The 25,562-nt window shown below is 41.8% G+C and overlaps 2 protein-coding genes and 2 long non-coding RNA genes across 6 annotated transcripts in view; 2 read left to right on the top strand and 2 right to left on the bottom strand.

Moving 5' to 3' along the window:
- Positions 1 to 5,111: 5,111 nt before the first annotated feature.
- LOC111245911 (inactive phospholipase C-like protein 1) overlaps positions 5,112 to 25,562 on the top strand; it is a 133,745-nt gene continuing 113,294 nt past the window's right edge. Inside the window, exons 1-2 of one of the 2 annotated variants that reach the window (XM_022794906.2) lie at positions 5,112 to 5,488; positions 5,609 to 7,526. In XM_022794906.2, the coding sequence (XP_022650641.1) occupies positions 7,447 to 7,526 (80 nt within the window). In that variant the 5' untranslated portion in view covers positions 5,112 to 5,488; positions 5,609 to 7,446. Of the gene's footprint in view, positions 7,527 to 25,562 lie in introns of both variants that reach the window. The other variant, XM_086980634.1, reaches the window with a different exon arrangement.
- On the bottom strand, positions 10,764 to 15,193 carry LOC147757645 (uncharacterized). Its single transcript, XR_015321614.1, has 2 exons — positions 14,477 to 15,193; positions 10,764 to 11,908 (listed from the first exon to the last, which is right to left on the bottom strand). It is a non-coding gene; the product is annotated as an uncharacterized LOC147757645 (long non-coding RNA).
- LOC147757644 (uncharacterized) lies at positions 21,643 to 24,866 on the bottom strand. Its single transcript, XR_015321615.1, has 3 exons — positions 24,706 to 24,866; positions 23,129 to 23,244; positions 21,643 to 22,803 (listed from the first exon to the last, which is right to left on the bottom strand). It is a non-coding gene; the product is annotated as an uncharacterized LOC147757644 (long non-coding RNA).
- LOC111245912 (co-chaperone protein HGH1 homolog) overlaps positions 25,058 to 25,562 on the top strand; it is a 3,080-nt gene continuing 2,575 nt past the window's right edge. The window contains exon 1 of one of the 2 annotated variants that reach the window (XM_022794910.2): positions 25,058 to 25,208. Coding sequence is in view for 1 of the 2 variants with exons in the window: in XM_022794907.2 (XP_022650642.1) it covers positions 25,331 to 25,353 (23 nt within the window). In the remaining variant the exon portion in view is untranslated. Of the gene's footprint in view, positions 25,354 to 25,562 lie in introns of both variants that reach the window. The other variant, XM_022794907.2, reaches the window with a different exon arrangement.

Raw genomic sequence — 25,562 nt, 5'->3', positions numbered from 1 at the left:
TTTATGGCATGCAATAGTCCTCTACAGGCTGTACGATGGATTATTTGTATTAGCGAAAATGCCTCCATAATAGGCTCATCTTGATACAGGAGATAGCCAGTTCTTTCTAGCATGAAACCACAAGCTTATCGTGACGCAGGCAAAAAAATCCTGTTAAGAACATAAGCCAAGGGTAGGCTATTGTCTAATGTCTTCGCGACGGACGAATTTCCAACGGGCTTATAAACTTCGTTGATTTTTACCAACATCAGTTATCTACATCGTTAGCAACATCTGTGATGCTCTTGAAGAATCTGAAAAACGTCTTCACAGGGCGAAGCCTTCGGAATATATCGAACAGGTTTTATAGCTACAGGACCTGGAAGTATAGACGCAAAAGGGCGTCTCTAACAGCCTTGGAATATTGACTTACGAATAAGCGGTTATTTTCCAAAGGAAAGTCTTGTACACTTTATAGGCATTTTTGCCTTTTACGACATTAGGCTTACTTTGGATTGAGAGTTTGGAGGAGGCTTGGAATTTACTAGTGTGTTTGAATGAGATTTTATCAAGTCTATACCTATTAATCTCATTTTATTCATAGTTACAATAAGGAAGTTGTTGTCACATTTACGAACCTTGAAAATGACCTGTACGCGATCATGTGTGAACGTTGTGATCAGGGTTAATGGCAGTTAAATAGACTAAGCATGATTTTTTAGAATGTCAGCTCATCATTTGAATAGTTGTTTTCTTAGACCCAATACATAAGGAAGTGATCCGACTGACCTAATTTAGTACCAGTTTGTTATACTCAACCTTTAGATACATTTCACGAAGGTATAAGGCTATATATTATTAATAAATGCTGAAATGTTTATAATAACATCTAGCTTTCGCGCTTGTGAATTTTCAGAAAAATAGCTTTTTACTGTAGAGTTAAAATCAACTAGGTAACACACCTATCAGACAAGCATATTCATGTATAGATATCCCTGCATTTTTATGTGTAGCTGTTAGATGAATCAGCGTGTACATTTACATGCGTCTGTATGGGTAAACATGACTTTCTCCTTGCCTGTTGTCTTTCCGCTCCGACAACTCGTCCGCTTTGTCATTCAGTGTTTTTTCTTGCTCGTCTATCTGTCCGACGGTGAGTAAAAGTATCGTAGAGAACAGGCTCGAAATAGAACTGTCATCACTATCACCATCACTTCGTATCATCTTTTCCCACCCGTCGTCCTTCTGTGGTCTTTAGTGTAAGAGGTTCTGTCAATCTCTCGATACTATCGCCTCTAGCGCCGGCTCATACGAATCAAAGAAGGGGGTATGAAGTTGTAGAAGGTAAAACTGGGCCCGTATGCCAATTCGCGAGTTGGTCGAGAGCTTCTCGTACGCTGTTACTGATCGATAGTTTCGTAGTGGTCTCTTTAGTCTTGGTACAACATGCCTTGGCTGTCTTTCGACGACCACTAGTCAAGCCAAAGACGGCTGCATCAGTTAGACAGGGAACGGGGTGTTGAAAAGCCAAGGCCAAACCAGCTTGGGGATTCGGAAAAACCGTGGGTGTCTTTATTGCCTCAGTGGAGCTGGTGACTGCGTTCGCCCAGTGTATGGCCGATAATATTTGTGGTCGCTAGCTAGATAATATTTGTGGCGTTTGCCGTGTGGGTGTCTGTATGCGTGAGTTCTTTGTATATGGTGTAACTGTGCGCCTGTCTATGTGTAAAGGGTCAGCGTGAAGCGTTTGTTTGAAGAAGCTCCAAAGAAAGCTAGATTTACCCTCCCTCTTTTTTGGAGACGACAGTGTAACCGATCGGGAAAGAGATATAGGAAAGACTGACAAAGATGTCAACGAACAAAAAGACAAACGTTCGTCTGGACGACAACGACAAATAGTTATCAAGAACTATGACCGAGAGTTGTGTGAAAAGCACGACGCATTGCAGTGCGTCTCCGTCAAGCCTGTTTAATAATTAGGGTCAGTTTTCGGGTTTCGTGTGTCGAAAACAGGGGATTATACGAGAACGTCGGTAGAGTGAATGCAAGGAATCGGGGACGAAGTGGAGAGATCCAAGGAGTGCTGAGGTGTTTTTAGGGGGGACGTGAGCTTAATAGCCGAGGTAAGGGCAAGGCGAAGGGTAAGGCCGCTCTTGGTAACGTTTGAGACTGTCGCTTACACTCTGTCTGTGCGTGCTTTGCAGGAAAGGGTCCATAGCCCGTCCGAATTCTCCTACTCTCTACTCAGTGCCTCTTTCCGTGATGCCGTAGACAGTGTGCATGCTACGGCTGCCTGGTTGGTCTTGTCGTTCTCTTGTGTGCTGCGATGCCATTCTGTGATACTGCTGTTCTCTGAGTAAAGAGTGAACTGAAGTACGCTGTTGCGTGGCGCGCTCTGCCCTTTCCTTTGCCGCCGCCATCGCTGCTGCTGCACGTTGGCCGGCCCCTGACGGTGGCCTGAGGTTCTCTCGTTCCTGACGGACGACCGTCCGCCAACGGAACAACGGATCGCTTAGGAGCACAACGGGCACCGTCGCCGGACGGATGAACTCAGCAATAGCAGCCACGACAGGGACCGCAGCAGCTCTCTGCGCGATTAGTGGCATGAAGCAATAGCAGTGACGGTCGTTCTGGCCATAACGCACAGCAAGTAAAAGGGCTGCAGCTGTTATAGAATAAACGAATAATAGCAATAAGTACAAGGATAGAACGAGTTAAAGCAGCACTACTACCCAAAGAAGCTACTGACGGTAGCCAAGCGACCCGAGAAAAAGCAGAGGAAGACAAGTAACCAGTAGGTGTTTCCCTCTTTTAATCGAAGAATCATCTATGTCTCGCCGATACATGCATAGCGAATATGTTCGCCTCTCACTTCAGCGAGTGGCGATGATGGTGTAGCTCAGTCATGCTGGCATGAGCCGCGGTAATTGTAAGATTATAACCAAACGAGAATAAATTGCAAGATAACGATTGGCATTAAGCTAATACTGACAGCGAACGGTAACTGCTGTTCAACGATATCGACGGGACAGACATAGATGAGGCAAAGATGCACAAAGAATGGCAGTTGACAGTGGAAAAGCAAAGTACGGTAACAGTTCTTCGCCTTTATCACTCTCTGCGTGTTGCCATTGAAAGCTTTTGCGGAGTTGAAGCTCTGAAAGCCACTATTGTGCCGTGTACCCAGCGACTCGCGCGCTACAAGCTAACACTTACGCCAGCAGCGGCAGCAGCAGCAGCAACAACAACAGCGCCAGTGGAGGACAACAATTGATAAACGCCAAATAGTTAATGACGCTTTTGACATAATTAAGATGAAACGGGCGAGGCAGTCTCGGATAGACATATTTAAGAACAGTGCAAGTCTAGCTAAATCTAGCTGGATAGGTGCGAGCGTCTAGTGTCTATGCCAACGCTACCTGTCAAAATCGACAACCCCACTTTCGAGACAAACTAACTCACAGTGCTGCGGCAGTAACAGGCGTTAATTGATAAAGCCGCAAGGTACCACTGATTACAAGCAGGGCAAGCTGTCAAGAGGGTCGCCAGCCGGGCGTGCTTGTTGATCTGATTAAGCAATATGCACTACTGACACTTCAAGACAACACCCATTACTGCTAGGACATGCGCGCTCCAGGCCTAGACACGTACACCGAAATATATTCACGATCGTTTTGCTAGTTATACATAATTGTAGTTCGAAACAATACAAACGGCAGGTTGTCTTACGTGGACCGCGCGAGTTCTTCCAACTGTGATCATTGCAATGTATGATAGGCGTTCGTACCTTCAACTGCTAGCCGAGAAACAAAGCTCAAAAAGTGGATTTTAACAACGGTATATCGTAGGGCCAACTATACAAATTTCGCTAGAGCTATATGCCTATGGCGTAGTTTGACGACGTTATTTGTGATATGGAAGACAGACGAGCGACAAAGAACTAAGCAAAATCGTGCATATGATAATTGCTCGCGGAAACGTAGCAACCGCATGGTACGCTGATTGTGTTACTGTGATTACGGGATCACCATATCACTGCTGATACTTCGATCTGTGTGACGCCTACAAATTCCGAACGCGCGTGTGTTTATATGTAGGACAATTGCAGTTAATAATAACAGCAATCATTGGTAGTGCGTGTTCTATCGCAGCATATGACTGACTGACTACATATTAGCCATATTGGCAGCTCCCTCTAAATGACGCAGCAGCTGATTGATGATCGTTGACTGGTTAGTACTAGCACGTAGAGTACAGACTCTCCGCGCTTATGACGGCGATATTGTGATAATTACGATGGCTGTGCCATTCTTATGAAGCTGATGGCGCGATCCTTCTCGTCGTGCGTGGATTGGCGATGAGCGTAATCAACGACGAAATCAGGACCGGATCCGAGGGTTTGAACTGATTTAACCGACGAGAGGGGGTGGCAACCAGTCAGTCTATCACAGCCATTAACGTTCTCCCCCTTTTCTTCTATTCATTTCCGCAGTCCGTTCTTCCGAAGTAGAGGTGCGACATCTTTGGTTTTCATTGTTCAGCTGGTTAACGGCGTAGTAATCAATCTTCACGGCCTTCTCGGACACGATGACTACCGTTACTGCTTCTCCTCCTCCCGCAATCCGTGCGTTCGGGGCCACCAGTTTTGTCTTCGTCAACTACCGCAGAGGCTGTTCTTTCGATTACTGCAGTTGCTGCTGCCGCGAGTAAGGTCCGTCAGTCGACTGATGGTGATCGATGGTGCGTTGATGACATCGATGCTGTTGCGGCTGCGGTTGACCAAAACAATGGCGAAAATCACAAGCATGGCAGTAGCGTGATATAGTTGATGCCAATAAAAGTGAATATCCTTTTTATTGTGGCCATTCAGCTGGCCAGTGAAAGATATGTTAGCTTGGGGTGATGTTTTCAAAAATACTAACATCCTAAAAACTGTCGAATGACTTCGTACCGACCGCCCAGCCATTTATGGCTATGAAACAAACTACATCTGCCTCAAGGAAGTTAGAAGAAAACAACGCATAAGACATTTAGGAAATAGCGGCAATACCTGCTTTGGCTTTGAGCCAGAAAAGATTTGGAGTTCTTCACCGCACTGTCCAGGTAAGCGTGGCCAGTTAACTGCGACTTCGACGGACCTGAACTGAGGTAGAAATGAAAAAAAAAATTGTAGATAAATGAAAAGAAAACAGCCTTGAATCCTGCAGTCCCCTGTCCCACTTCCGTGGTCGCTGTCCCGCTGGTCGTAACGATATTGTCCTTATCAATTCTTCTTTTCGCGGAAAAGAACGAAGTATGAGAGGAGGGGACACGCGCGCTGATATCACTGATGTCTCCATGACTGCTACGGTCAGTACTAAGCGGTCTGATCGCAAATAGAAATCCTGTCTACAGGGCTGATCTTAAGTGGAGAAATATTTGTGCTGTTTTGGCTACGACAACATCAACAGCTACACGTACATTTTCAACAATAATAGTAGCAGCGGTTTTACAACGACAGCTCAATTAGGTGAGTCGAGATTGAGGCGCGAAGAAACGCGCCATTTGCGCAGTAATATCGTAATACAATGCAGTAGCGGGAGGTGAGCGGGAATAACAGGGAGATGTTTTGGATGAGTACAATTTCTAGGCGACGATACTCAGCAACGAGACAACACCACAGCCCTGTAGCAACAGCTGTTGCAGTTCAAAACCATTGACGCTGACGTCTCCGCCGTTCATGGGCAGCGACGTCGACAACCGATGAAGCCGTCTCACCAGGCGAGGCCCTTCACCAGCTATTCGGAGGCAGCAACAGCCGTTACCTCCTGTAACCAGTGTCTATTGGTGGCCACGGTAACAACGTTGGGCAAGCGCGGGCGGCGGCGGCGGCAGCGGCAACGATCCCGAAACAGTCCTGAGCAAAAGATGATAGCGTCGTAGCTGGAGAACACGGTAATTATGCTATACACAGCCTGCTGTCGTCCGTCTTTGTCTTTGTTGACAGCTACCCTGTAAGCCAGCGTGTTGATGGTGATGACGTCCAACGCGATATTCATGCACACGCTCGCAGAGACAGGTAGATATTTGTACATGTGCAATTAGCCTGGACAGGAAAGAACAAACTTCTTGAAGATAAACGGACGACGAGGCGCGATGCCGCTCTTCACTAAAGTATTGATACGAATACGACCCGCGGTGCCCTACCGTTCAGCCCAGTCCGTGCATACTTGAAGGTGATGGCAATTTTTGGCTGCCGTCGTCGTACGCTGCTGGTGCCTTTTATCAAGTGGATATTGAGCTTTGTTTCTGCTCGTGCCACGTTTTGTTGTTGTTATCAGAGGATAGTAGCAGAATTGTCTCGGCGTGCATATATTCACAGCCATTGGCAACATGCACTGTCCATCATCATTCATCCGTCTGTTGGGCTGGCAGTTCATATGTAAAATCGTCATGACACGATCCAACGGGAGAAACAGAGCGAGCTAGGAAAGGAAGCGACGACTCATAACGACAGCAAACAGTAAGTAACTGTCTTCGCGCGTCATTGGGATCGTTTTGCTGCCGCTGCTGTTGCTACTAAAAGATACTAGGAGATGTTCAGAGTGTTGGAGTGATGAAGCAAATGCCATGACACAAATTTCTATGTCATAGGCTGTATGTGTGTAACCGTACGCGAGAGTATTTCGCCCTCGAAACGTGTATTTGTTTGTGCCGTCGGATCTGAGTCGTGCGCGGCAGCTATAGAGAAGTCAGAGAAAAAAAAACGCAGAAACGGATTTGGAAGCGGGAAGGATGAAGGTTGCCTGACGTTGAAACCCGATGTTTCTAATGATAAAAGACACGTTTCATCTCAATCAATCATTGCACTTTAAGACGTATCACTGCAATAGTAGTGCGTCGTATTGCGTATAATAATAACAATGGCTAGACGCTCTGCGAACGGCAACCAACTTCCCTAACTTAAATGACAGTGTCATTAGGAACTGTCCAGCCATCGTAGGACGCTGCGAGCCAACAAGTATATCTCGCCGTCTGCAAAACCAACCTGCACTGGCCTGGTTACGAAACCTATCGAGACTATACTTCATCGCACTGATCGTTTGTATGTAAACAGCGTGTACTTATGGAGCTGCGCTGTAAACCATGTTGCAAACAATACGGAGCACAAACAACATACAATAGCTATAAACTAACATACAGCGTCGTACGTCCTGCGCGCGTACATAGCCACACATATTCTTGCGGACCTAACATTATTTTATATAATGTTTTGCTTCATTTCGTTTAGAGCAGCGACAGATTCGCGCGCTCGTTGACTGTTTACTCGTGGAACAGTGAGCAAGTCGGTGCAAATGTTACTCTCATCGGCTAAGAAGCCGATGTCGTGTATTTGTTTGAAATTAGAGGTGCGATTTTTGTCATTTCGTGTCTCGTGCCTCGAATTATTAGCGCGAATCAGCACTAGCACAGCAGCAGCAAGCAGCCATGGACGGGGGCAACGAATGGATCCTAAGAAAAATCGAGCGAGATAACAAGAACAAATATCCAAAAAACCTCCGCTCTAGGTGAGTCCACATAAACGCTATAATGCTACCAGCAAACGTTAAACAAAAGCAAAGCAGATCGTTAACTCGAATTGACCCATGGCAAACATCGGTCTCCCCAACAGATAGAAGTAATTACCCCCTTAACAGAGATGAAATTTCAAATGCTAACACTGGCAGTTATAGGTATGGCTTTCACAGTCGATGAGCGACATATTCATTACGGATCGCAAGAAAGCAGGACGTGGAGTCTCGCTCTAGTAATAATTGCTATGTACGACAAAGGCGCATCTATTCGAAATCATTGTATATCGTGCTATAAAAATGAAAAAGGCGTTGCCAACGGTTGTCCGGCCAGGGAGTTTCGGCGATTAAAGGCGTCGAAGTCAACGAATGTGAAAATTACGTTTCCTCTGGTGGTGATGGCGTGTTTTAAAATTAACACAAAAAAAAAAAAAAAAAAACAGCTCTATCAAATATATGAACTTTGCGCCGATTAAAATCACGTGCACAAATCTTATGCCTAATCTACGTACGAGAATAGACAACACAACAATATCAACATGTGAAAAATGCGCGCGCTATCTAACCCGCCATCTTTCTCTATGCCTTTAAGTCAGCCACAAGAACTGACGCGGCAAGGGTCGCTGCTAAGGAAAAGTTTTGTTTACACCCCTTTGCGTAGGATATTGTCTGTCAGACCTGTAGCTTGTTATACGATCTATTATCCGAGGACGCGTATGAGCCGCCGGACAGGCCTGTCATCGTCCTATTTACAACCAACAAATGATAGATAGGACACAGTGCAGCACACTGAATAACATATGGCATAACAGCGGACCGTGATGTAGAAGATATTAAAGTAAGTAGTAGCAGCCTTGTAAAAGTCTGCATCCATTCGAAAATAATAGTACGGTAAGTCCGCGCCATGCAAGACGTGCAATAAATCTTTTTCGAGAAAACTGAGAGATGGATAAAAGTTATAGCTCTTCAGCTAAAAACAATTCCGTCAAAGCAGCACAACTTACTGTTCGTTGAAAAATAGACGCATAAACATTAATAATCAATTGAGGTAATTGTGGCGGTACCAAGTTACTTTGGAATTTTCGATTTCGGACATCCGCATACTGTTTACTTTGAAAAACTTCTTATACATTCCACAGCTACAGCAGTTGCAGTCTTATTAACTGCGTCAGCATCTATTGATTAAATATTACGTATACGGACGTGGTTCGCTTGAACTTTCCACTGAGTGCATTGAGTCGTCATTGTCGTTTATCTGATGACTCAGGTTAACATAGAATTATACTGGTAGCTTTACAGTTGCCACCAAAAAAACGATAAGCCTCAATCAAAATGCTGTATTATATTTTTTGGACAAAAAATAAAATAGTACGTCCAATCGTTTCCATGTACACATGTGTTTTTCATAGAAGGAACATGCGTGCATGCATGGAGTCTCATTGGGAAAAAAAGACGACTGTCGAAGCGTACGTACGGTCGATAGTCTCCTATATGGATGCATTAACGTTGGCAGAACAGATTCGTTCATTAGGGGTCAATCAGAGCGGTCCATTGTTGTACATGTTATTGTTTATCACATAAGTGCATTTAGCAAACATGGAACGGTATCGATTATGCGTATGCTGGATTTGGATACACGCTTTCTCCACGGCTGGCCAGTTCTATCTGTCTAACTTGTTTTCTACCAGAGGGCACCCATTAATGTTAGCTAAAGAGCCATGGCTTCGGACATAGACCGGTGCGTTCAGCCACCGATTCGTCCATTTCGCTCCTTCATGTTGCGTTGTGGGCATTTATGTTAAAGTATAAATGTTTGGCTTGAGACTCGGTACGTGTACGGTTATTAAATAAGAAAAAACCAAGATACTATATAGCGTTGTTGTTTCGATTAAAATTTATAGCGTAATGATATATTTGAAGTAAATTATGATGGTTACTAAACATTGTCCAGTGTATATGCAAGCCTCGTCACCATTAGCTGTTATATATTGTATACTGTAGAGCTAAGTAGAGTTTTTTTTTTGTTGTGTCGACGTTGAATGGCTTTTGAGTAAGCGTAGCAAGCAATATATACGAAGCACTACGACTAGATCCATCTATTGCTAGGGCATAACAACTAAGCAATACTGTTAGTATGATATTGTGTATTATTATGATATTATTATTATGATGGCTGCAACCTTTTATGCCTAACACGGTTTTTCACATAATATACTATTATTGCATTTATGTACTAGTTTGTAAGCGATCACACAGATGTAATCGAAGAGATCCTAAAACATCATTTTAGTGTGAGCAAAAACTCTTCTATGCACAGTTTATGTCAGTATCACCTGTCAACCCATTTAAGAGTCTAGCCTTTTATTCCCTTCGATCAACAATGTCCATTCGAATACATCAGGACCCCATATTTCGTCTAACTAACCTATTTACTTATGCATTTCTTCTATTAGCTCGACTAAAGGACATAGACGAAATTTTCGTATATACGTGACTCAAGTTGCTTTTGGCGGGAAGTTTAAAATTGCGATCCATCCACGATGAGCTTCCCGTTTCTGCCTCTCCGGACCCACTTCTCCCCAGTGCTTTACAGCTGCAACCAAACAGTAGCGCCTGTACATATGAGAAAAAAAAAGCAGCGCGTGTGCGTAACGACGTGAATACTGAAATAAGCACAAGCTGTACGTATGTATATTACTCCTCACAAACCGAATAACAGTACTTACTTAATGAGGACTTGATTCTCATCTGTCTCGCTAGGGACTAATGGGCACCCCCTTCAGCTCAACAAGTATGTTACTCATCTCGTCTAATGCGCAAACGCTTAAAAGATATTATCAGCGCCCTCTCTGGTGGAGACAAGTCAAGCAGAGAACCTATGGTGGTAGTGTTCCTAGTCCAGAGATTCATTTATAAGATAGGCACGACGTCATGAAACAGGACCATGAAAGCACAAGCTAGGTTTGCAAAGCGTTGTCTTTAACATTAGCCATCATCGTATTGGTAAATTACCTACGCAAATTAGACAAAAAAAAAACGCATCGCTTACTATACTCGTATAGATAACCAAGCTGATCAGGAGAAGCAGTCGTCGTATGGTAATGAAGAAAGGGTGCTTTTCTTCGCCATCGTACACCAAGCCCGACAACGGTAATCGTGGTACTATGAAGTTAATAAGCAAGGGACGAACATTTATAAGTTGACATTCAGTAGCATCAAGAAGAGTACAATTGATTTAATGTTTTGCTGACGCAGCGTCTGACGTTTAAGCTCGAAACAATTTATTAGTAATATCTGAAATTTATTCATTGGTAAAAACAAACAGGGGTTCTTTTTCCGCTAAAATGTTCTCCGCCATTTAAAGATTTGTTGGATATGGCACTACAACGGCTTTTTACTATAATTCGCCATTGGAGCTCTTTAGCGAGCCAGGTCAACTACGTACTTTACCAGGACGCTGACGTGAATTGAGGGAATTTCTTGGATCATCCCATTATACGAGAGATTGGAGAAAATTTAAATTATCCATTCCAGATATGACTAAAGGCCTTTGCTGAATTGCAAGCCAACATTGGTATTAACGAATACAGACGTCAGTGGGTTACTTCGTGAGCAAAGGACTAAATTATACCGAAATTTTGCTCATATATGTACATTTAACGTATAGCGCTTTCATACATCTGTATGTATGAATAATGTAATTACTACCAATAATAATAGTTTATCACATTTTTAATCCACCATTAGGGTCAAAGTAGAACCGCGCCTATGTCAGATATGCAAAAAATATCTGTGTGCTGTATAACAGATAACTGTGGCTTCTACTACAATTCTTTGATGGATCTGTGTATTGTGAAATCATGAGTTCGCACGTAAAAGCGTTATACCTATAAAGATACGGCGCTTGTGCGCAATTCGCGTAAATAAAGTTGTTTATACCGTAGAATATATGGAGCTCTTTGTTCACGTAGACGCTGCAATTGTTTTTATCAACCGCTTTATACACGAAACGTAATTCGTTTGTTATAGACGCGAATTAATCTCATCACATATATATAGCGTAGCACGAGATCGCACAGGTTCGAGCGGTTCTCGAACAAATAATCATGAATATAGCCATAGTAGGTAAGACGTATGATAAATAGGGTCTGCTACAGCTTCCGCGTCTTTCTCGGGCCTAACGTAGTTCTTCGATGACCGCATATCTTTAAAAATTCGAAGTGCAAGTTCCCGTTTAGCAGCTATGAGGCAACTTACATAGCGTAACGCTTCACGTAACGCTGTGTAGCATACAAGCTCTCGTCATTTAGACAACGTCTTGGATAGTTGAGATTTGGTGGACGTCTCTCACCTTCAATCGCCAAAAAGCGTCATTTTACCTGAATCGAGGAGAAGCTGTTAGATTTGTGAAGAAAAATCCCTATACACGCGCAATTCATAGAGTAATTTAATAGTCAGACTCTGGTCAGTGGTACGAATAGGACGTCAGTAGCAGAACAGTAAACGATGAACTGTTTACGTCATTTTGTGAGATAAGAATTAGTTAGGTCTATAAAAAGAAGTGGGTTATGTTTCCTTGATGAAAATAACTCTATTTAACATTATTTGGGTAAGTATTACCCACAGCAAAGCTGGATGTTAGGAAGTTTCCTTCAATAAAATACCAAGTTTTTGACCAAGTAGTTAGTGGCGGTGAGAAAAATATAGACAGTTGGGTAATCCAGGTAAGCTTCAACGGTTAGTCTTTATGCGCCTTTTTACACCTTCAATATTTTTTGAAACCTTGTATTTTTGGGACTTACTACAAATCCCACAAATCCAATTCCGCTGGGTTTTCTTAGACGTAATGTACTTGAGCGACACTTTACCACCTACCAATATTACTTGACGCTCTGTTTCTGCAAGATACGATTTAGTAATAAAATGTCATTTCTAGATGAAGCAAAAAAAAAAATAGGAAACGATTAGCAACGTTTTATAGTTTTGATATGATTGTTGCTTTGTAGGCGTATGCTGACAGAAACATTATGATACCTTAATCAAAAAGAACGCTAAAAATTTCCAGTTTAGAAACAGCTGCCATCGCTAGAGTTCGTAATATGATCTAGCATCCTATTCGAAGAGTGAAGGTTATGCCCTGATCTCACGTTTTCTATTATGTCGTTCTTTTGATAGAAAACGGCCTTCAAGAAATGGCAAACGAACCGAATAGCGACCCCCCATATCGATTCATTCGCAATAAATCAGTGACAAAGATAAGCTTTAGCGGATAGTGTATCGTTGTATGGCTAGGTTCCAAAATCAGCAATTCGATTTTCGACAATGCCTTCTATTCTGTTGTAGCCTTTGCAGAATAGCTAGATTTTTATTCTACACTCATCGCGCATGTTGTAAGGAACGGATCAATATTTTAGAAGGAAGGTTAGGCCTGTAACGCGGCGCAGTGTCACACAGGTTTCGTCGGGGTTCGAAGTTCAGGTCAAGATTAAAAAAAAATGCCATACAATTCAATGGATGTATGTTATTATTGAGTCTTCTGCTCGACATACCGTGTGAACTGTACAAATATTGTAACAGCTCATGTGGAGTGAAAATACTTTCATAATCCATTTGCTCATTATTAACATCAGCCCAGTTCAGTATCAAAAGTGTTGGTCGTTTCTAGTTAAAATTGAAGCAACTATTACTACCATTTGAAACAATATTGTGATAACAAAATATGCGCCGTTTTAATCGATGTCCTTCCGCTTTCTGTTAATACTATACAGCAGTCACAGTAACATTTCTGTGCTATTTGGCTGAAGATGTGAAAAATGATTGTTGCACTCTGCCATTAAACCCATTACCAAATCACCTTCTTTGACGTAAGCCTGTCAGCATTGTCCTAGATTGCCGTGCGATTTACTGTTCATCATCAGTGATCCGTTCCTTGGTGATCGGCTTGAGTCCGTTGCGTTTCTGTAGAATTTGGCATTCGTGCAGCATTTGAGCGTGGAGTTTTTTTTATCAACTCTTCCTCAAGTGTCTATTGGTACATGTTTAGTTTCCTAGCGACAATATTGTTGCTCACACTCGCTCAACATTTGCAATAGTTCCGCCAACTTCTTTTCGACCGTAATTGGTCGACAACTACAACGAACATTTTACACACGTTGAAATTTACAAAACGACTACTATCTTGGCCGTTTTTTTTTTACAATGACGCATCTGTAAGCCGCAGCTGATCGTCGGCCAAGGCGGCAATTGAGCCCTGATCATGACAACGCCGTAAAACATAACGAAGATTTTCACGGAAATTTAATTCATTTTCTAGGTGATTAGTAAACAAGAAACGCTTATTGCATATTAGTCGTCGTATTTTACCATATTTTTATGTGGTACACATTAGCCTTTGCACCGGCTGTTCTGCCACTATGAGCATCTGTAACTAAAATAAACACAATAGAAAAGATCTATAGAGATTCTATCCTATTGTGGCTATCGTTATAGAAACCCAGCCATCTGTCGCGCTTCATCGACGGTTCAATTAAGTTTTGTGCAGTAGCACAATGATGGCTATAACCAAGTTACTTTTGTATACCAAGTCTTTTCGCTCTTGTTATTAAGACAAAATACGTTAGCTCGGCTTTATACAAATAATTAGGTTCATCTTTAATATTAGTATATCTCAATTTTCCGCAACACTCTAGATTTTGGTGATCGCATGGGTTTGTAAATACTGAACAAACTTTTAGATTTACTCCCGAAGTATTGTTATTTCAGATTAACCGTGCTCTCTAGGCAAGCAAGGTGAGACTTTCCGCTGCTAGTACTCATGTAAACTGCTATATATATATATATATATATAAGCAAAACGGGTTGGTTCCTGTCATAGCTTAGTACGTTAAAGTGCTAACCTGGAAGCCATTGTCAATCAAACAATAATGCTCTAACGTTTAAATACAAACCATTATCAAGACCGATGATGAGGCTCTTCTATGAAATGGTGCCACTAGCTGGCGGCAGGGGTTTATCACTATAGCTTTTCATCGTCTGCACAGTGGGTTTCGCGTCATGTGTATTCCATCAATGTTTTTGTTTTGAATTCCATCATTCTAACCGCCGCAGCGATGAAGACCATTCGAAAACGAAATTTTTCAGTCAAATCGAACCGCGCATTCGTCAAAGATGGACCTTGCGTTCATTTTTGAATAGCTCAAAAAGAGCAGAAAGCCAATCATTAGCTGTGGCTTTTCTTCAATGCAGGCACGCCTTAACGTGTACATGGAGCCGCCATCGCGAACGACGACCTTCCGCCGTGTTTTCTGCCAAAACGTGCCGAAATGCTTTGTCTATAATACGTTATAATAGGCAAACGTCGCTGGTCATATTGTCCACTTCACGTGCACGATACAGTGACAGACGGCGCATGTGACTCACGGGAGTGTGCGTGAGTATGAGAGACAGCGTATAAGCATGCATGTTTGTGGGAAAGACTGTTTCACCACAAACGTTCTTGTCCATACTGTAGACCATTAATATCATGGCGTTTACATGTCATTATACTCCACGTTAAAACAGGGCCATACTGCATGTGAAGTCGGCTACGAGCGTATATCTGACGCATACATACATGCATGCATGCATGCATACAGATATAATACTTATAGGGATTCACGCATATCTTCTAGTGCATTGGGTGTGCGCTCGGACAATATCTTATGCCGAATACCTCGAAAGATGTATTTGCTGCTTGGTTTTATTACATAGAAGGCGAGATAAAAAGTATATTCGCTCGAACTCAGATAACATAATCGTAGACCCTCATAAATTGAAATAGAGCATTCATTGATCAAAAAAGTGGCAAAGGCGCAAACCTTTTTCCCCTGTCCTATAAATATCTAAACACCAGAAAGCCACCATCCAAATGACGATCCGACATGATTTGTTCATAAATTCAGATCGACTCGCTGACGTTTTAGCCCGATAGCGTCTGTTTGTTTGCTCCATGGTCAACATGTCACTTGTTGACGTCCCACGTAAACTACTCAGCATAATGTTTGGCTAAAAACGATCGCTTAAATTCTGTACTCATGCCACCTTCCAGCCTTGAGCAAAATTAGCATCCTTGAATATTCATGGAGTTCCAAGGATTGCTCAATGCTGGTTAACCTACAGAAAGGTCACACTGATTGCAGTTATAATCGGCAATAACACCACTAGTGTCGAGTCTCAAGGCCACCTCTTTCTTTATAGTTGTTAAAATAGCTGTTATCTTACCTCTATGTCTTATCTAGCGCGTGAGTGCTCGAAAGGCTTAAAGAGCGTCCAGCGTCATAGATTGAAGATTTCGGGATGTGAAAGCGCGCTCACTGCGCTGGAAAACTATAGAAAATTTGAACAGGCAAATCCGAAGGCAGTATTTACTTTTTATTTATTTAGAGTAAGCAAATGCGATATTTCCTCATTTTGACAACGTTGCTGCATACTCGTACCGTGAAGCATCGAGGTCCCGTTGTGCGCTTGAGTGCCAACCACGACTGAAACGTAATACGCCCAGAACAGATCATCTTGTAGAATGGATGAATACCAGCATCTACGCGGATGACAATACTTTACTATGACGAAAAAGTGTTTGTCAACCGATGCTCGGCGAAATACGCGTGTTGCCCTCCGTTCATACTGGAGAGAAGACCTACGATCCAAAGTACAGGCGAAATACAAAATGTACTCCGTTGAACCAAACAAGGAGTCGATGATTTGTTCTTATACAGTAGTTTCAGTATTAATTGTTATCGTGGCGACAAAAACGCATGTCACTTATTCGAGTAAAGCGTAAAAAAGATGATACAAAGTAAGTTGGATATTCGTAAACGACATAATTAGTAAAACCCTAAGGCACCAATCACCCAAAGTAGAGCCATGTAAATTGCTAAAGCTAGCAAAACTACCATAGGGGTGTCCTCGCTCTTTTAGAATAACCCGTCTAGGAAAGCAGCTTGTCTACCTACTTTTCAAACCTGTTACGATAAGAACACTAACCCTATTCAGCGTTCGTTGTTAGCCGTGTGCCATTCTGCTCCACTAGAGGTAACTTTCTAATAGGATTCTTAGAGCACAATTTTATGTAGAATGTGCATTTGATGGTACTTTTTCTTCTAATACCATTAAAACAGAAAAATATCGCGGAAACCCTTTCGTTTCACAAGAAGAAGCTCTTTAATGGCGTACAAGCATTCGATTTCAGGGATGCCTAAGTAGTAAAATGGCGATACCCATTATACACTTATTATAGGATAATACTTTCAACGATTATCAGCTGCGCTGAAAAAGCATATATTGTCTTGGGGCGCAGACTGGCTTAGGTTAACGTATTTATGAAAAGCCAACTCACTCGTACATATCAAAACTACTAAAACCTTTCCTAAACTCAGAGGTTTTCTATTGTTGCAGTGTGAAATGGGCTAAATAACCGTGATCAGGTGACATTTTAGCTTAGTTATAGTGGCATAATATATATATTGTTGGCAGCTAGGAAGTTATATGTACAACAGGATGGCAAGCGTGGGTCTTATCTACCCTTCTCTGAGTCCCTGGGCTACGTTGAAATGAAATCTGACGGATTCTGAAGTCTAACGCCGTGGTGGAAACATGTGACATCCTCGTATTTGTTGCGTTGCTTTCTAGAATGCGGGCCAACAGTTTTTTGCACTATGCTCAATTTTCTTTTTTAATGCTATTGCGATAATGCTCCCGCCCGTGCCTAATTAATAATACACTTGATATCTTTTATGACGGCTTAGCCTAAATGAGTAATATTTCTTGAAAATATAATCTGAAGCAAATAAAAAAATCTCTGAAAAAAAAACAAAGCATTCATCACGTGTATCTTTCTTTGATTGTATTGAAGATCGACAAGCGACTGTCAGACATAAATTACTTAATTTTCAGGGCTAGGAAACTGGCATGTTGAAACATGCTGCCATGAACATTGAAGCAGTTCCATCCTTTTTTTATGAAACAAAAGCGCAGACAGAGTAGTTAATAATGTGAAGCTGTTTTTCCATTTGTGGCACCTTCTTCTAGAGTACGGTAACGATACTGGTTGCCTTTAACACCGCAATTTTAGGATCTAGAATATAAATAAGGCAGATTGATAACTCCTTATTTTGTACTGTATTTTCTGTATGTACGAGTTACACTTGGACCAACAAACATAGAAAAGCATTCGATTTATGCACACATATTTCGTATCGATTGTTTCCAGTCGATCGCAAAATCGTTGGTCTTTCTTCTGCAGATTACTTCATTCGCCCAGGGAACGCTAATTCGGCGAAAGCGAGATACTGAAACCATCGTTTTGATCAATCAAACAACAGCAAAAGCAGGAATAGACTTTTGCCTAGATCTTATACTTTTCACAGAGCGACAGATGACAACTCCGGTCACGTGACTAATAGGAAACCGATTATTGCAACCTCCTCGCCCAGAAATGGGTTTTGCCACCCACGAAAGGGTGTCTGAGGACGCCGCAAGTGTGGACAAATTCCTTCTGAACCCAGGCTGTAAAAAAGAAGAGTGATGCGACCTGCGAAAAGAGAGACGGAAAGAACGCAAGTGTTTAGTTGATGGGAAATACTACCTGTCTATCTCTTTTACGAACGCAAGTAGGCCGTATCTCAATTTGAAACTAGATAGAACAGTGAATTTCTTCTAAACCTTCGTGCAGTAGCTACAGCAGCACGAAGCTTCTGTTGCTTTGACCACAGCTACTGCTATTGGCTGACTCTGCCCCAGCTGGGTCACACTGGTAGAACGTTTATCGAATCTATCAGATACCATTGAACAGTTCCACTACCCCATTTGTGGTTTGAGGGTGATGGACGTAGCGCCCGTTCTCACCGAGACCACTGCCCCTTGCACATGCCACTACCCGATAATCGCTAATGGCTGGTAGAGTCGCTTGCCATAGATATCTGTGCCTAGCCTTATGCCATATATATATGTATATGACAGCCGATTGGCTGTATCTGTGTTTGTATGTATAACGTATAAGATGGAAACAAGAATCAAAAAAGAATTCCTCGGTGGCAGCAGTGGCAAGCGAAAGCTGTTCGTCAAATTCATCAAAGATGACAATAATAAGAACCACTCGGTAGGAGCAAGACGGTCAGTATGCTTCATTCGTATCGATTGCAACTACCAGATTTGCTAGCCTAACGCGTCATAGCGTAATAGCCTTTGCGTCGTTCTCTGTCTGCAGGGCCACTCGCCCTTCTTGTGTAAAAGTACTGCTGATAGGAAAAGATTACTGCTAAGGAACGGGACATTGAAATATAAGCAGGCACTCCTTACTGTAACGAAAAATTACGTCAAATCGGTGAAGGAACTATTGTAGAGGATTAGTATGACGAGATCCTTGACAAGGTATGATTTAGTTTACCTTGCAGTTGATCTCATTTGAATATATGCTGAAGCTATTCGAAGTGGCTCTTAGCGTACGCCATGTTAAAGTATTGGGTCCCCGTGAAAGCTTAGTGGGTAACGTATTTGCCTGCTAATCTTAGGGAACCATTCTGGTCTAGATTCGAATCCGAAATTAGACAGACCTCGTTTCGTGCTGGCTGGGAGCCAGCCGTCTGATGGAATTACGCCTAACGGCAATACGGGACGTAAAAACTCGAAACATAAAGGCTAATATATCGGAAACTGGGTTACAGGACTTTTGTGGCCTATTATATTATTCTATAAAGGTTACATCTTTGACATATTTCCCTCGCACTCTAAGCATATAAGCGCTATCCTGTCTTATTAACACTAAGCGACACTTCGTAGAAGGTCAGATAAGTAGGCCGCATTTCAATAGTCGTTGATGATGACCCATTCTTACGAATGTATGATTCATTGCACGGAGTGAATTAGTCTAGTCCTGGTAGACCAACGACCTTTTTTTCTATGCACGTACGAGCGGCATCGCTTTCTCCCTATGCTTGTTAGGAGCGTAAATGTCAGACGCTCACTACGACCCCATGATCTCACACTTCCAGCCGGAACATCGAGTGATCTCTGGGCCATTGTGACAGGACGTTGCGCTGATTACGATAATGTACACATTGTGAGAAGGACTGAACACAAATTTTGGATTCAAAAGGATATAGGGTTACATTGATGTCGTGCGTTTTGATAAAAGAGTTAGCAGTCTCGAACTGGTGACTTCGTATAGTTGATTTGCATAATATAAGATTAGAACAACATAGGCTGCACTGTTATGGTTGATGAATGTTTTGCTTGCTTTCAAATCTTGAACTACGTAATACAGATTTATGAACGCCATTTATAGCTTTCGAGGAGCAGGGTACAGGAGCTCATTGAAAAGGGATTAAGTGAAGATTAGCTGAAGAGAAATGCGGTTGTGTAATCGTGCATCGTGTATAATTGCTCTAAAAAGCTTCTGAATATAACTGATATGCGAAAAACTGAAAAGACGTACTTGTCGGTAAATCAGGAATGACGGCTCAACAATAAATGATGGGCACGAAATATTCAATTTATCATAAAGTAGGACCCATACGCACAAAGGAGAGTAGATAAATTTGAAGTTATTTGCAAAACGTCACCAGTATAAAAATAGGTTCTACAACAATGATGAAGGTGCACTTTGCCTTACTTTTTTATTGAACACACAGAAGTTCATGCACTTTAGCTAAGCTGTCATGTTAAGTTTACGTGGTCTAGAGAATCTAACGCGTCCATGTGACAATGAGTTAATTACAGAGGATCAGGCGATATTCGAGATCGAAATCTGAGCCTATCGGACCGTTAGATTTTGCTCGTCCACACATCATAATATTCGTACTAGATCACTCCGTGGCTTCAACGTAATACATTGTATGCACACGCCTACGTACTGGTCACTTCATTCCACTAACAACAGTTCCTAACCTTTGGTCACATACCTTTGTGCACGTTGCGCTTGTTAAGTAAATGAAGTCATGCTCATGTATAATCGCTATGAGAAACATGTCTTATGATATGAATCCCTCTTTGATGATGGCGCTGATATTGTTGTTGCCACATAGCTCGTTACGTTTATTATGGAAAGAGTTTCTGTAGTTGTGGCTAATCCCGTACAAGCGTCGTTACTGTGCCGCTTCGTTTTTTAGTTGTTTATTCGATGGCTTGTTTATTTGTCCGCCAACCTTCGTAGCTTCCAACCTATCTCGTGGGTACGGCCTCTTAATTTTCTACTTGCTTCTGCAGTTTCTCTAAACTTCTTGCTGCTGCGGCTCTGCAGTTTCCCTTAACCTGTTGTGATGCGTCGACGGATCATCGTACTCATCAATGCGCTGACCTTCACACTCTCTAGTTGTCTGACAAATAGTAGCCAACGGTAACAGTGATGGTAGTATTGCTGAGGTTTCGATTAATGGTTCGCCGAGGGACTGCCTGACTCTCCCTGTATATCCTATCGGTACCATTGCACACAACCAAAGGTGGCACCTCTGGTTGTGTACAATCGAACGCCCTGAGGTGCTTCCTCCAGACAAGAAAACACCTTAGAACTCTAGCAACGATCGGTACTCATACGGCAGGGCGAGTTCTACAAACTTCCGGTGTGTATGACTTCACGACGTCGAGCGACGCAACATGGTAGTGCCGTGGCAGTAGCGGCAATCAGCAACAATCCGAAAAAGGTGAGTAAGGAAGGAGGGGGCAACTGACGACTACTTGCTTGTCCTGGCCTTTTTCCTCTCAACTTTGCTTTGTAGCACTCGCGAAGGACCAGGGAGACGTCCACAGTCGTCGACGTCCTTGTTTCTTTATCGACAAATATTTTGCGTGACAAATAGCTCACTGGGACAGAGTAAACGTCGCCGTCGTTTCCGCTAGTCTTGCATATACATAGAGATATCACGGAACCTGTTATAGGCTAACCTGCAAACCTTTCTTTTTTGTTAACTATCTCTTCCGCAGCACTGTTCTAGATCCGCATAGCAGCAACTAAATTGAATTGGTACCGTACGTACATAGGAAACTGATCCTAAATCTTAGTAAAGTATAATCTCTTCATCTCTTACAATTGATCTCTGTCCTAAAATATCAATGACACTATCCTAGCGCATTGCTAAGTGTGTTTTGCAGACTTCCGCAGCCCATGTTTTTCTGTGCTTATTCGCAACGACCCAAGCCCATTCCCTTCTTTCCGCCTCTTATAAACACGGTATTTGCACAATGCGTTGCAGTTATGATATTTGAATATGGGGAACTATCATTATAGCTCGAAACGAATTGCACACCATATAGATCGAGCAGCCCGCAATTCCTGCCAAACAACTAATGGCATTGTTTGGCTTCCGAACACACATTTTGGGGACTGTATTCTATTAGGAAGGTAGCTTGGTAGTTTCAGCCTTGAGCCTTTGTGATTACGCTAGGCGCCGTCGACTCCTGGCCCTAGAAGCTAATTAGAGTCCATGTAAAGGCTGACAATTATTTATTGTTGGGAAAGCAAGAGTAGTACATGAGCGTTGTACATATTAGCCAACCTTTAAGATATTGTAAGGAAGTTTTGAAATCGCTGCTAATTCACTGACGTTTATTGATATCAGCTTGTTACAAGGTCCTTTGGGTTTGGATGTCATTTCCGCTTCCTCCATGTTCATCACGCAGGTGATTGCTGTAGGTGCTTCATATACAATTAGTATGTACGAAGAACTAGCTGGGAAAAAGTGAATGTTTTCATGGCTCACATTTTCGAACAAAATGTACTAAAACTCTTCTGCTTGCGGTTTCGATACGTCAGCATGAATCTGTATCTATAATTCGTCAAAGGAAATCTCAACCAAACGAACGCGTTTTCTCGCCTTTCCTGCGATGTCGGACAGTAACTGGAATGGCAGCTTCCACACCTACGGCCTGGCCATCTTGAGTAATGACTAGTGCTTCCGTGTAGAAACCTTGTGCTTCCGTGGCGAGACATTGACAAATATAAAAGCATTTTTTTGACGGTTATTTGTTTAAAGACAGCATGGGTTGGTTTTGTTGAGACATAAATGCAGGAGCCCGCGAAGGGCATTCTCTTGAAATGTTCTCGTTGCAGCTAAAATCGCTCTTGTATTGATTGATCCCTCTTAATTCTGGACAACGTATGTGATTCCACAGTTCTACAACGATTGAACTTTTATTCGAAAAATACGAATCGCTAAAAGTGTCTGAATAAGATGAATTAATGCTTCGCTGCTTCCTCGACTTTTTCAGTTACGTGACTCTTACGAGTAAGCGAACTTCTTCAGGCCTGAGCGGAAATAATAAAATTATCTCTATTAGTATGCATAATAATATTGTTTAATTACCTGCGCGTATCCCACACAAGCAACGACTTAGCTGCGAATTTTCGAACGTAACGCGCGAAAGGGAAAAGCCGGACCAAATAAACCGACACTGGTGTCCATCTAGCTGCTTCTACTTATTAGTATTTTCTCTATTCTTTATACTTTTTTGATTAGCTGTAGCCTTTTTCTATTAGCGCTATTTTAACATGCAGTTGAATAAGTTCAAAACTTTCGTTATCTTCTCACTTTTGTATTATATCCGTCCGCTGTAGTTCGTATAATACAAACCTATAGAACCAGCAAGCGAAGCCTCTGCGCCTCGCATGCCGAGAGTTTTGTTATCAATTGCCTCGTTGAGAATAATATGCATGAAGTCATTCGCATCGACGAAATCCGAACATGGTCTGGTTGTTAATATAATCAAATACATATATATATATATATATATATATATATATATATACAACAATGTTAGTATAGTATAGGGAGATGTATATCGTTCATACTAAAATAATGAAAAATAATTGATCTCGCTTTCTAAACAGAGTGAATTTGGTTGGCTGTAGCTTCGAATCGTGTGCGCCTTTAGACGAGCACAAGCATTCAATAGCAGGGCGTTGCAGGCGATTTGCCGTACATGTAGCAGAGAGTCACATTCTCTACACACTGCTAAGAAATGGCCTGAGAAAAAAAAGTCTTGCAGCAATTGTAGGTATCAACTAACTAGTTCGCCTCGTTGGAGAACGAGGCTGCTACGATGTTTTTAGAGATGCATCCCCTACATTCATGACTGTCCATTAAGACTCCTTGGTACATTATCTTGATGTACAATTGTCTAGCGTGAGACTTTGTCACGAAATACTTGGTGTCTTTTTTCGCACGAAGTTAAGTATTAAGTGTTTATAGCTTTAAAGGCCCATTCGATTTCGGCATTATGTATAGCTGACGCTAAAATCTTTATCTATTTACACATTTCACTGAAACGTTAGATAACGAGCTACCATACTTGGCTTGCTCGTGGATACGCTACGTATTATATAACACGGTATAGAACCTAATGGCACTGTACAAAGGAACTATATCCAACAGCTTTAGACAAGAGTGGAGTATTCTTAATTAGTTTGGGGCCCGTTTATGAGCGAATGCTCGCTTTCGAGGCTACTAATTCCTCTTCGTTTTTTGAATAAACCCTAGAACTTCTACAATTCCGTTGTCTTCAACTCGAAAGCTGGGACTTACTAACAGGGCATTATCCGTGTGCACTATTGTTAATATATAATAGTTACCTACTACCGTTTGGCATCTAGCTATCTATTGGGCGCAAGATGTAATAACAGACAAAAGTCAAAATATTTGTAATACATAACATTGCAATAGTGGTGAAGCTAAATTTAGATTAGATAAGGTACAATGATCCTGTACTATTTCGGTGTAGTGCTTTTTCCACAGAAGTACTAAAAAATATGCTATTTAAAGGTAAGATTTGAGGCTCGAAAACAATTCAAGAACCCTGCAAGCTAACAGTTATGCAATGATGTGAAGCGAAGCATAATATGATATTAGATCTATTCATGCTTTGGTGTCGATATAGAAAGAAATATTTTTGTTCATCAAATTGAAGAAAAAAGAAGGCTAAATATCGACAAATCATGAGGATAAATTGAAAATTCGTAAGGCCGTCACATCCAAATTTAACAGCGTGTTACAATGAATTGCCATAGAATAAAAGCTTCAATGTCCAGTCATCAATTAGGGTATAATTAAGTAAATCTTCTTCCTTTTACGTATTCAATTTAAATAGGTACTATCAGTCTAATGACTAATCTCCGTGCACATGTCTGCTGCAGTAGTCGTATTAATTTTACGTTTTTTTGCTTTTTTTTTTTTTTTATAATTTAATTAGTCACCAGCCTCTTGTCGATTCATGCCTATTATAATGAATTTCGAACTGTTTTTTTGGTACCAATAACACATTTCACTAGCCTACACTTTGTTGGTGTCATGCGCTTTACACATTGAAAACTTGATAGCTACTATAACCGCCTGGACGGGCTGATTTGTTTCGAGGAACCCTTTCTGTGGCACTATGGCAGTAAAGTCGGCCACCCTGGGCAGTCCTTCATCCCGCCACCGTGGCGCTCTTACAGACTTCTAAGCAGATTAGCGGAGCAAACGGTAGCTATTCTCCGTTTTTCTAACAGTCTGCTACTGTGGTACAAGTCAGTGAACAGTCACCCAAAACATTGTCACGTGGCTCGAAGGACTTCTCCTTCGTCAACAGTTATCACTCTTAGCAGGCAAAAACAAAACACCAACTACCAAATAAAAACAGCTTAACCCAAAATATCGTCAAATCTTCTAGCGCTATGTAAATATATTGTGCTTTCTTTCGACAGCAGCAATAGCTCTTCCTGAGTATTAGTTGTGCCTATATGAGGTTCTTGCTGTGCGAAACATGGGTGAACGTTCTTTTCTGGCTGGTCGTTATAGATGACAACGACGTTCAACAAATTGTGGGTTTGACAGGAAACCGTTCAGTTTTTCATTGGTACCAGCGACTGTGCATCTAACTCAGCAAGAAAGAGAAACTGCAGTGGTTTATATGTTCAGTAGTTGCTTTATATATATCTATATGTATATATATATATATATATATATATATATATATATATATATATATATATATATAATTTTAAATGACGTAACTATGCACGGACGACGC

Source organism: Varroa destructor, unplaced genomic scaffold (genome assembly GCF_002443255.2).
Source record: "Varroa destructor unplaced genomic scaffold, Vdes_3.0 BEIS01000002.1, whole genome shotgun sequence".
Lineage (NCBI taxonomy): Eukaryota > Metazoa > Arthropoda > Arachnida > Mesostigmata > Varroidae > Varroa > Varroa destructor.
The sequence above is the reverse complement of the archived record's forward strand: the minus strand, read 5'-3'. Positions and strand labels throughout refer to the sequence as shown.